Raw genomic sequence first — 13,196 nt, 5'->3', positions numbered from 1 at the left:
CAGGAAAGAATCGAAAACTTGATTGAACTTTCAATAACATCAATTTTCTGCATTGGAAACCTCTTCTTCTGCAACATTGAAGGTATTCATAACAACTCTTAGCAACAATATCTTCCATGGTTGACATACATCTTGTTTCTCCTTATGACCTCGATAGTCACCGGGAGGAAGTAACTTTATCCTCATCATCATTATAAAGACTATTATTCTAATTACCACAAAATCTTGACAATCAATCATAGCCATTTTTTTCTTTCTTATATCTTATCCTTAGCCTTTTTTCTACTTGTTTTTATAAATGCTCCAATTCTAGCTCATTAACACACCATTCAAGGATAATAACTATGTTTTTCTATTCATAGAAATTAAAAACAAAATCAGAAGATTTATAATAATTCACTTGCTGAACCAATTGAATTAGATTTTTTGATTATAATAATTAGTCTCCAGCTTCTCAGTCAAGCTCATTGGTGACCTTGAAATTGTCAATTAGAAAAATTTCCTCTCCATTTCCTGGCATTCTCCAGAGAAAGAGGCAGTTTTATGGGTTCCACCATTCGGTTCCTCGTCAACCAGGCTCACAATGAGTAGAAATTAACATCAACCTTTCCTTATGTTGATACATTATTATTACCAAATGTCAATGTATAAAATTTAACCAATCGGTGTTGACAGATAATATATGCATGATAGTGACATGATGATTTCAAAATAGAAATAATTTGATTTATTATGCTGAATATGGGATTTCTCCTCCCTTTTTCATATACTTAAATAAACTCAGGGAGAGAATCTAGATTTTCACCAATAGGAAGTGTAAGGGGAGGCAAAAGGCTTGTTTATGAAATTGCCAACTTACTCTTTTTCATTGAACTAGACCTCAGCGTTATTCAATTGTGATTTTTCACTTCAACATACTAATTTTCGCGATATGTTAAATTTTTTTTCCAATAGTATCTCACTTAAATATTTGAATGAATTCACAAATATATTTTAGTTTTTAATAAAAACAACTTTGTAAAAATGTTATTTTATTACAATACTTTGTAGTAATTAATATTTTTTTAGACATACATATTATCGTAAAATTGTAAAAGACAAATAACATGAAATAATACAAAAGTGCTTGTTTGAAGCATAGTGTAGCAAAACGGATTAACCTGCACCTGTACCCATCATCCCATTCCGTGACACACTATATTGCTCCATTATATTCTTTCGCAGGCAACGTTTGTTTCGAATTTTTTTTTTTTTAATTTTCAGATATAAAAAATATGTATTGAAAAAGAAATATTTTAAAGTGTAATTGTATTTTTATTTTTTATATAAATTGAAAATATTGATGTGTTAATTTTAATTTAAGTTTGCTTTAAAAATATTTTAAAAATTTTAACCAAATATATATATTTATCCTTGTTTTTATTTTATTTAAAAATAAAAATAAAAAACACTCAAATCAAACATATGATCTAAATACTTATCTCTCCCATGCAGAATAATATGTGCGGATTAATCACTCGTAATTGGAGAAAAATTGCCAAGCCTATTCTAAAAGGCAGTGCCTCTAACATAGCATGATTGTCAAGGTACAATAATTCTAACTCTGGGAACGGATCCTATAATGTAAAATTTTAATCTGATTCTCCTACAAAGAAAAATAAACACAAATAATGAACCCGATATATGTAGTATTGTGTAGGGACCCAAATTTTTTTCAAGCCACGTTTCTCTTTACTATTGACCATGATTGGGGAAAATAAAGTTCCATTTAACCTCTGTTCGTGTGGGTTAAGCTTATGTAGCGGGTCGTCCCATGTTGACATGGTCAGTTTTCCATGTGCTCTTGATTGGTTTATGGCTCCCACACTCTTTATTACATCACTCGTTTCTTCCTCGTCTCATTCTTTCTTTCTTTTTCTCCACAAATCAAAAGAGAAAATAACAATAATACTACTAATGAATAAGCTTCTTCTGACTATCTTCCCATTCTTTACTTTTTAATTAATGCATAATGCATAGTCTCAATCCTTTTCGTGGATCATGATTCTGTCTGCAGATCAAGGGTAACGTTCTGTGCCACACTGATTATAATAACCAATTAAATAAACCCAAAGCCATTAAACCTTTATCATCATCCACCCCTTTAAAAACAAATAAAAACAGCATTTAATTTCTAGCAGTTTCATTAGAATACAACTAGTAATAACCTAAAGGATTGATTTTATCTGTACAAAATTAGTCTCTAATTAATAGATAAAAAAATACTCATAATATCAGATAAAATAAAATAAAAATACAATTAGTAGTAGTAGAATTTTCATAAGTAGATGGAGAGAGAGTGATTTATAGTCTTTACTTGAGGGCTTGGGTGATTGGTTCATTCCATGTTCCCTTTCCGGGGATTCTTCTCTTTTCCCCATAAATTTTCAAAATATCTTTTTGGGCTTTGGGCTTTGCTTTCTTTTGTGGTCACTCTCTCTTTCTCTCTCTCTGAAGCATGTGGGTTCCATGCTTTTGCCTCTGGAGGAAATGTAAAACATCACCCTGCTGCTGAGTTTTTGTTTTTTGATCTCCGGGCCTGACTTTTTGAGATGTGGTTTCTGAGCCTCAGAACAACAACACACTGCAGCAGAGCATGTCTAGTTTAGTTCTCTGTTTCATGTCAGCATATCCATTCTTATTATTATTTCCTGTTTCTTTCAATGCTTCCCCCCTTCTTCTAGGGTTCTCTTCCACCTGATTCATTTCACTCTCGGCCAAGGTGGAAGCACTTCACTGGCTCATGTAGGATTTCGACTTGAGACCATTTCTTTTTTTTCTTTCTTTCTCATTACAGTAAAAAAAAAACAAAACAAAAAATAAATGGAATCTGGAGATATGTTCTACTCAGTTGATGAGTTCAGATTGGACCCCAAATGGCTGATTGATCCTAAGCATCTCTTTGTTGGGCCACAGATTGGAGAGGGAGCTCATGCCAAAGTCTATGAGGGAAAGTAAGTTCATTTCTTCAAACCCCATTTCCTATTTCCTCTCCACAAGGTTAAATTTTTTATCTTTACTTTTTGGCCAATTGCATATGTTTATGTGATTCATGCTGTCTACTTTGGGTGCCATTTGATTATTGATTTGTGATTATTATTGTGTGTGTGATTTACTAATGATCTGCAAAGCATCATACTTTATAGCTTAATGTGTTGATTGGGATAATGTTACATCTTAATTTGAGTTTGGTTGAACTTCAGCTTCATTTCCTTCAACAATCACTGATGGGCCTGAATTATGCTTTCTCTGATCCGAGTAATTGTTTTGCAATTTCTTTTTATGAGGATTGCAGTTTTGTCAATCAGCTTCTGATTCTTTTGCTGGGTTCGTTTCAGATACAAAAACCAAACTGTTGCTATTAAAATTGTACATAAAGGAGAAACTACAGAAGACATTGCCAAGAGAGAAGGGCGCTTCGCAAGGGAGGTGGCAATGTTGTCTAGAGTGCAACATAAGAATTTGGTGAAGGTGGGAATTTGGTTTAGGCCTTCCTTGATTCTTATACTTGTGTTTGTTGTATGTTGTTGAAGCAAAGATATGCATAATATACAAGGAATACTTGTTGTGTGCCAAGTTTTGAACAAGTGATAGTAAATATTGCCACTCTGTTTCCCAACAGTTTATTGGTGCGTGTAAGGAGCCAGTAATGGTGATAGTCACTGAGCTGTTATTAGGAGGAACATTGCGAAAGTATTTGTTTAGCATGCGCCCCAAATGCTTGGATAGACATGTTGCGATTGGTTTTGCGCTTGATATTGCTCGGGCAATGGAGTGCCTGCATTCTCATGGGATCATCCACCGTGATCTTAAACCTGGTAATAATTTGGTTTGCTTTCTTTCAAATGAAGAATCGAAAGTCAGATCCGGTAGATGTTGGCTTGTATGTATTGTAGTTTACACTAATCTGCATTCCCCTGAAAATGCATGAGTGGTATAGCAATAGTATTCTTTTTGACAATATTTCTATCTTTTTAAAAATCTGCTTTATGACTTCTCTTCAATACAAATTCCATACTCAAATGTGTTGTTTTTTTAATCTCTCTTTATTTTTCTTTTCTTCTTTTAAGTGTATATTTTCGGATCACTTAACCTCTTATTAACAGAAGTTAAGTGCAAAAGAATATCACATTGTGGTTTCAAATTACTATATTTCCAACATGGTTGTCACTCGTCACATGTGCTTGCATGCCTGCAATTTTGTGGAACTAGATATCACTATCAAATACTTGTGCATTTCTTCATACTGGTCCATGAGTCATTTTTATTGGAAGAAAAATTAACTCAGTCAGATAACTGGTTTGGAGTATTTCTCACAATCAGTTTTTAAGGTTGCTAAATATGTTCATTGTGAGAGATAGAATTTAGAGCTTTAAAGAGTAATATTGAAATGAATATTCTTAGGTTATTGTTTCATCTTACGGAACACTAAAGTAAACACGAAACAACTTTGAAGACTCATACTCGTAAATGTTTGTGTTTTATTGGCACCTAATTGATCAGTTGTTATTCACATATGCAATTAGATTTGGCATCTTCAAAGGGACTTAAGATTTAAAGTAAGTTAAAATTGTTTCAACAGTACAATATATGATGATGACTGTTAGGAATTACTATTTAATTTTGTTCTCATCATATAATGGCATGTCTATCTTACAAGCTCTATACTTATTTTCAATTCTTCCCCTTCCTCAACCTCTGTCATACGTGTTACTATTGAGTTTGTTTGTATTATCATAAAGTTTATACTTGATTACTTGAATGAACAAGCTTTTGATGATTCTTTGCTTCTGAACTCTCTCTCTCTCTCTCTTTTTGTGCGTGTATTATTGATTAATAATTAAAAACTTGATCCAAGTCCTCCTCTATAACATTGCTACATGACTAGCTCACTATTCGATTATAATATGCCTGAACATGTCCTTGAAAGGTAGTTGGACTAATGGATTGTTTTATTGACCTGGGGAAATATGACATCACTGCTTATATAGTTTTGTGGAAACACTTATGAATAAAAATAAGTATTTTTATTCATGTTCTGCTATGTGCTATCCATTGTTCAGTATATACGCATTTTTTATCAATTGTATAACTCGCCCAAGTGTAAAACATCAACATAATGTATATGAGGATCCTTTTATTTTCCTCTATACAGATAACTTGCTATTGACTGAAGACCAGAAAACAGTCAAGCTAGCGGATTTTGGTTTAGCAAGAGAAGAGTCATTAACTGAGATGATGACTGCTGAGACGGGAACTTACCGTTGGATGGCTCCAGAGGTATATTGATGAATAGATTCACTTTCTCTGTCTTCTCTCCATATTTTTGAGCATGTATGGACTGATTACAGTGACAAAAATTTCAGTTGTATAGTACTGTCACACTAAGGCAAGGGGAGAAGAAGCATTACAACCATAAAGTTGATGCTTATAGTTTTGCAATTGTGTTGTGGGAGCTCTTACACAACAAAGTTCCTTTTGAAGGCATGTCAAACCTTCAGGCAGCATATGCTGCAGCCTTTAAGGTAAAAAGATCATATGCCTATTACACCTTGTTATCTAATATTGTTTCTTAAGTCAATCTGTCTTAAACTATTACATATAGCTGATAACTTAAAGTGCTTCTTTTGGTTTTAGAATGTAAGGCCAAGTGCAGAAAATCTTCCTGAGGAGTTGGCTGTAATTCTTACTTCATGCTGGCAAGAGGATCCAAATGCCCGACCCAACTTCACCCAGATAATCCAAATGCTCCTAAATTATCTTTACACTGTCGCACCACCTGAACCCATGATTCCTTCAAGAATATTCAGTTCTGAGAACACTGTCTTGCCGCCAGAGTCCCCCGGTACTAGCTCCTTAATGGCGAAACGTGATGACACAGGTGATACACCAAGAGCAAAGGACGAAATCAAGCCTAATGGTTTTCTTTGCTGCTTTAGTCAGTGTTATTAACTCCCAAAATCAAGGGTGAGTTAAAAATGGCATAAAAAGATGTTAGATAGAATCTAGTCCAAAGTGATCCTTCTGACAACTTGGTAAATGTTCAGACTAATACCTTTGCAATTCCAGTAAAATTTAGTTTCTTTTTTCTTCAATCCCTTCTTGCGTGTTTTTTCATCCGACATACATGTATGCATAGGATATCAGTCTGCTGAAGCTGACTAATCATCCAGCATTGTTAAGATTTGCACCTTGAGTTGAGTTTCTTAATCATTGGATTATATCTTTAATTCGGATCATACCAACCCAAAGGGATATATATTGGAGACATGAAATTAGCAGTCTTTGTTGTTACATACATATTGCAACCAATGTCTCAAGTATGATGCCAAGGTAAGCAATGGCCGGACAAAATGATCAAAGTTTAAGTATTTTGGTAGCCATCGGTTCACGTGTTTGATGATTTCTATTTTCTCACATATATGATGATAACGAAGCCAAATGGGAACGCACCAATGTTCTTGTTCAATATAAGATACTGGGTTTACCAATAAGCATTGAAGGAACAAGACCCCTCTTGTAAGTTTGTTCTCAGTGATCTTTCCTCAATTGATTCTCTTTATTGACGAGGGAGCCACTTTTGTTTGCATGATATCTAAGGGAGTCGATTGTCACCACCAAAGAATTGTGAATTCTTATGTTATATGGCATTTTGGTGCAAATGTCAGGAGAGAAATTGTGACAAGAAATTGGTGAAAAGAAGGGTTGACAAAATGAATGGACAACAGACGAGTCTTTTATCGAGTAAGTATATATTAACAAATAACAAGAAACAAAGTGACTAAGAAGTTAAGAAAATTTGACATAATTTAGTTTGAGAAAACATGTTTATTTTGTTTCTATTTTCAAAAGTTGATATAAAAATAAATACACGGTTGGAATTTATTTTTCGTTAGTAATTTAAGCTCAATTTAATATAAGAGATTATTTATAAAAAAAAATAGTAAATTTTAAGGATTAATTGAAATGAAATTAAAATTTTAGTGTCCATGTGTAAAAAGAAGTATTCATTTGTAAAGGAAGTAAAGTTTAAGAATCAATTGAAATGAAACTAAGGCTTAAGGGATTGAATACTCTTCTCACTTAAATAAATTAGTCTCTCTTAATCCTTTTTCTTATGCTATTTTTTTTTTTGGTTTCATTTCAAAAATTTCCATCAAAGTTTGTACATATAAAAACAATATTAAGTTTAAGATTTGTAATATAATAATTATATATATATTTAATGTTTATCATACCCTCTATACTCATCATACAATATTAATGTATGAATAATTGGAAAGAAAGAAATGATAAAGAAGATATAGAACCGGAATTTTAAATTGAATTTGAGAACATGGAAGGGTGGAGGATGTGGACAGGAGTAGTGATTGAAAGATGCCAAAGGTGACACTGACTGAAGATGCTAATGGCAACAGTAACTAGAGGACAATAGAGATGATTGTGACTGGAACTGGAAGACACCAATAGCGGTGATCGAAGATAATTAGTGGTTGGATGATGATGCCAATGATAACGTTGATACAAGGATAGACCAAAGGCAGTACTGTAGAAGAAATTAGCAGCGACAACAGAGACAAAGGAGCACTAGCAGCAACACTGAACAAAAGGCATCAGCAATAACAGTGGTGGGAGGATGCATGATAACATTGTCAAAGGGAGTTAGATATCTCTCATTGTGATTTTGTGTATGAAAAAATATTTGTGAATTTCTTATATGAATTTTAATACTTTGAGGGATAATCATCAGCTTTCAGGAGGGAATTTAAATTTCTGAAGTTCATTTTTTAATTGCATAAAACTATTATTAATAATAATTTAAATCATTAGGGAGGAAAAGTTGCTTTTTAATTTATTTTCACATAATAAAATATAATCTTTATTTATAACTATAAAGGGAATAAGATGTTTTGGTATATATATATTTATATTCATTTTATTCCTATAACTATATTTATAAGTTAATATTTTATCTTTATAATTATCTTCATATATCACCCACTAACATCTATTATTATTTTCTTATTTAAAAAAAACAATTAGGTACGTAATGCCTAATTTTTCCTAGTTTTTTATAATGAGACTGTATCTTATTGTATTAATTTTATTGTTCGTTAATTGTTTGACAATGACATACTTTTTTTTCTTCTTACATCTAAGTTTTTAAAGTTATATTTTTAAATATTATCTCTAATATTAGAAATACTTATATAATACACGAGAAACTTAAGTACTAATTTACATTAATTTTTCCCCTCTATTTTCTAGTTAATTTCTACATACATTGATCCCTACTTGAGATATGTTTTCTTTGCAAATATAAGAAGAAAAAATATGCCATGCTAACCAGTAAAGTTAATTAATTATATTTAATTGCATCAATTTTAATTAAAAATATTTTTTTTTAATTTACTTTCATTGGAATTTGGTATCAAAAATAAAAAAATAGTCATTGAAACTAATATCTCAAATGAAAGATATTAGATATAATAATATTAAACGAGATAAAGTTGGTTTGAATTTTTTTATATTTGAGACCAATCATTTTTCTTATAGTATTTGAGATCAAAGGTGGTATATGACAAACAAGACAAAAAAAGCAACAAATATAATAAAAAAGAAAATATTAAAAATTAATTTTGAATTTTAATTGAGTAAATAAACTGTAATCCATGGAGTTTAAAGCCAATAATTAAATCAGTCCAAAAAAAATCTAATAATTAAATATAAGATAATTTAGTTATTTTTAACCATATAATGTAACTTATCATTTTAACATTAATATACAAATCAAACATGATAATTGTAATTAGAATCAACATTCCTCATTTTTTTTTTAAAAAGAATCATCATTCCTATTGTAACTCATTTTAATTAAATCAAATTTCATGTGCCAAACTATACGTGGATATATAATATGATGATGATTATAGTCTCTCTCTTTTTATATATATATATATATATATAACTATGATGATTACAGTCTTGAAATTGCTAAGTTAGGGAGGATATTTTATGTTTTTTTTTTTTTTTACAGCGGAGGATATTTTATGTTACTCTTCATGTTTTGACATATGAATTAAAATAGGAGTCTATGAAGATGTATATATAATAGATAGTTATATAATGCAAAATATTGCACCTTAAATATTGTTATAAGTAGTGTCTTAAACTTTGTCTGGAATTATAGATGTGAATTCAAGTTGATAAAATCCTTAACATGTAATGTTATCAATCTTGTGTGAATTATATTTTTGGTTGTGTGGCACCATGACCATATTTCCTGGATTAGGTTTTTTTGCGTGACTAGCACAGTCTAGCACGTGCCTAGAATTCTATACTCTAGATGGCTCCATGGTACTATTGCAAGCAATATGCGTGAGGAATTTGGATAGAATTTGCATAGTGGCATTTAGAGAATAAAGTAGCTTCAATCTTTTAGCTATAAGACAAATATTTGCACCTCTCCATTCAAGAAAAAATCATAGGGAAAATCCAACTATAAATTTTTCTCATATTTTGCTACATAAAAAAACTTAAAAAAAATTATATTTTCATTACGTCAAAACTTTAAAATGTATATATATCTCTTTATTTTTTTTGTTTAATTACTCTTTTAATTCATGTAGTTTAGTTACAATGTTTTAACTATTTTGTCTTCAAAATTCGCCTACCGAGTTACATTCAAATCATTTAAAACTACAACAACAAAATTGTAACTAGTACCTAGTGAAAAATCGGTAAAAAAAAATTTATGATTTTTTAACCACCAGAAATTTAATGATTTTTTTTTTCTTTTCCTTATTCTTCCCATCTCCTAGTAAATGAGGTCGGCATCCACTTTGGCCAGGGTAAAGTCACGTGCGACGACTTTCATGAACAAGTCGAGAGCCTTGTTAGCATTGGGACAAACCCAGCAACGACTGTGCTTGAAGAGCTTATCCCATCAAACGACATATATATACCAGTGATGTCATCGCACAAAGTTTTGGGTCATTGAAGAAGGTTGCGATCTTCACCAGCACGTTGTACGATCACTGAAAGAGGATGATAGAGTTAACGCATAACACAAGAATGTGTGAGAATTTGGAAGTTGTTAGAACTTAGAAGGAAAACAAAATCCTTCGTGCCGATCGAGGGGGAAAAAAGAAAAAAAAAAGGAATAAGAAACTTTATTTTTTAATCTATGACAATTAAAAATAGTCAAAATCTTTTTTTCATATAACATTTTTGCACCCTTAATAGTTTTAATTTTGAAGTGATTTCAAAGAATTTAGATGTGACAGGCATTAGCCTACTTTAGGCGACGAGATTAAAAATGAGTTTTTTTCGTAAATACATTTTCTCTTTTTTACTTTTTTTTAATCTACATTATATTTTAATTTAATTTTCAATATATATTATTTGAGATTTTCTCTTTTCTTTTTATTTTTTTAATTTAAAATATTATAAAATATAAATATTATATTATATAATTTTTTTAATTGGTTTTAAAATTACTTATTTATTAAATTAAATTTTATAATTTTATTTTTTATTTTTTAAAGAAAAAATGTACAGATAAAGAAAAATAAAAAAAAAATTAAATAAAATTAGAGTACAATTTTTTGATTACTTTGTATGTACTTTTATAGTTAAATTTATGTGCTATTGATATTTTTTTGTTATGTTCGTTAATTAAAAAAGTAAGAAAATTAGTTAGTAGTATTAAAATAAACTAAAAAAATACAATAAAAAAATAATTGATACATTTATCTTATATCATAGACATAGAATTTCAAAGAGTAGTAACTGCTATATTGAAAATATCTTTAAAAATATTTATTTTAACAATTATTTTTTGCTTAAGTGATAAGAATTGATATTTTTATTATTTATGGCTTGCAGATATGAAAATAAAAGATTAAAATATCATAACGGCTAAATATGAGCTATTTTTATAATAAAAATATATTAAAAATATCTTTAAAAATATTTAATTAGTAATTATTTTTTGTTGCCATCAAAATCAATGTTACAAGAATATAATCGAGATCAGTGAGGTCCTGATCCAAGGAGAAAGAGGACGGCAAATAATCGTCTCGTTTCAAGTCGCATTCCTATCGAGATGGATGAAGAAGAACGGGAAAGTAGAAAAAGATGTGGAATTTGTCGGCAACATAATCATAACAGAAACAATTGTCCTAACATATCTCCATTTTAAGTTTTTGCTTAGTCAAGTATAATTGTTTAAATATTTTATTGATAATGCAATATAATGTTCTTCTATAAATAAGTTGTTAAACAAAAAGTCTTCTCATTTTTAATTAAATCTAATGACATAAATAAACTAATTATATTTAGTAATATAATTATATTAGAAAATTCAGATTTTAAATAAAAATATTCACCTAAAAAATATGTTAAGTAAATTAAATAATAAAACAAAAATAATTATATTTAATAATATCATTTTCTTTAAAAAAATTAGAAAAGAAAATTATAAAATTTAATTTAATAAATAAATAATTTTAAAACCAAATTAAAAAATTACATAATATAATATTTATATTTTATAATATTTTAAATTAAAAAAATAAAAAGGAGAGAAAAAATCACAAATAATATATATTGAAAATTAAATTATAAAGTAATGTAAATTGAAAAAAAAAACAGGAAAGAAAATGTATTTACGAAAAAAAATCTTTAAAATGTTACAAAATTGAAACTATATATATTAATCCAAATGGGATGTTTTAAAGTATAAGGATTAAAAAAAGTTATTACAACTATATATAGTAGCTAAACCAAAATCCTTATACATCAATTATTATTTTCAGCATTTTTAATAGCGGTTCCTTAAGTATTACTTCTCTACTCTCTTTTTACAACTATTCACATGTCAATTATTGGCCTCATAACCTTAAAGAACTATGAATCTAAACTTTAGCACGAATATATACTATTTTGATTTGAAGTTAAGGAATTAGATTCAACTTTTTTTATCAACTTTAATGTTGAGAATAAAGTACGGACGAATATGCATGCCTATATATATATCACATCCCATTTACCAACATAATAAGAGCAAATTAAGATCACCAAAGTACTTGTGAGTGTATACCCAACACAAACTAAGATCAACATGGACTACTACACCCGCGTTTCAGAAGTTGAGAGGGAACCTATCATGGAGTATTCCACACCACGACCAATGATGGGCAACTACCACCACCCTAATGCTCACCGTGTCCTCAACGAGAAGATTGTTTATGAGGAGGATGTGATTGGAGGATCCCGCCACAACCACATGCATCACCACCACCCTGAGACTCATGAGAGAGTCAAGGTGGTGGAGTATGAACAAGTTCCTGAGAGGCGCGTTGTCTATGAAGAGAAAGTTGCTTATGACAACGATCGTTACTACTCTCCAAGGTATTGAAATTGGACAAATGGAAGAACACCTATAACGTGTTATCATGTGGCTTTTTATTAGGCAGGCTACCTAGTATACCAAAAGCACCACTGTGCTTGTACTAAATAAATTCCTGCTTATATATACTGGCCATTATGTTATATATAAAAATCATATGCATGCCGTTTATATAAATAAAGCTATGTTGAATAATATATCTATTTTGTATATGTGTGTATAAATTTGCATGCATATTTGGTGGTTTATTGTTTATTGATTCAAACTCTACCCGCTGTGAGGAAATAATTAAGGATCAACACTCTCGTGGATCCTTAAAATTAATTAATCAAGATTAATTCTAGTGTCTCCTAAACGATATATATTCCACATAAAATACGACTGATTTCTCTAAACTTGAAGTTTGGACAATTGCAAATGTTATGTAGCCCTAGTCCCTAGAGTACAAATCACGTAAACAATGAAAAACTCGCGAAGATTTCCATGAACTTGTCATTGACATTTTGAATAATCATCTCAAGTGCAAGAGTATGATTTTGGATGCATGTGTTGTTATTACTATCACAGTAAAATTTGAGATTAAGTTAAATGAAAGCAATTATCTCTTTTATACACACACACACACACACACACACACACACACATATATATATATATATATATATATATATATATATATATATATATATATATATATATAGTGTATGTATGTATGAAAGGCGCGCAATCCAAAATAAAGACAGAT

The 13,196-nt window shown here is 30.0% G+C and overlaps 2 protein-coding genes across 3 annotated transcripts; both read left to right on the top strand.

Moving 5' to 3' along the window:
• Nucleotides 1-2,324: 2,324 nt before the first annotated feature.
• Nucleotides 2,325-7,720, top strand: LOC100796593 (serine/threonine-protein kinase STY13). Of its 2 annotated transcripts, XR_005892028.1 has the most exons (8): nucleotides 2,376-2,993; nucleotides 3,378-3,510; nucleotides 3,662-3,857; nucleotides 5,195-5,319; nucleotides 5,406-5,564; nucleotides 5,677-6,074; nucleotides 6,179-6,372; nucleotides 6,477-7,720. XR_005892028.1 is itself a non-coding variant. In XM_003526951.5 (6 exons), exons 1-6 carry the CDS (start codon nucleotides 2,863-2,865, stop codon nucleotides 5,989-5,991), a joined length of 1,059 nt encoding a protein of 352 aa, XP_003526999.1. In that variant the 5' UTR covers nucleotides 2,325-2,862; the 3' UTR covers nucleotides 5,992-6,134. The 2 variants fall into 2 exon arrangements, 1 of the variants encoding a protein (XP_003526999.1); XM_003526951.5 differs by lacking the exons at nucleotides 6,179-6,372; nucleotides 6,477-7,720 and having other exon boundaries at nucleotides 2,325-2,993; nucleotides 5,677-6,134.
• A 4,381-nt stretch (nucleotides 7,721-12,101) lies between these two features.
• LOC111255648 (uncharacterized) lies at nucleotides 12,102-12,720 on the top strand. Its single transcript, NM_001356984.1, has one exon. The coding sequence runs from the start codon at nucleotides 12,164-12,166 to the stop codon at nucleotides 12,458-12,460; it is 297 nt and encodes a 98-aa protein (NP_001343913.1). The 5' UTR covers nucleotides 12,102-12,163; the 3' UTR covers nucleotides 12,461-12,720.
• Nucleotides 12,721-13,196: the final 476 nt, after the last annotated feature.

The sequence above is a fragment of the Glycine max genome, chromosome 6 (genome assembly GCF_000004515.6).
Source record: "Glycine max cultivar Williams 82 chromosome 6, Glycine_max_v4.0, whole genome shotgun sequence".
Classification (NCBI taxonomy): Eukaryota; Viridiplantae; Streptophyta; class Magnoliopsida; order Fabales; family Fabaceae; genus Glycine; species Glycine max.
This window is presented reverse-complemented; position numbering and strand designations above follow the sequence as displayed.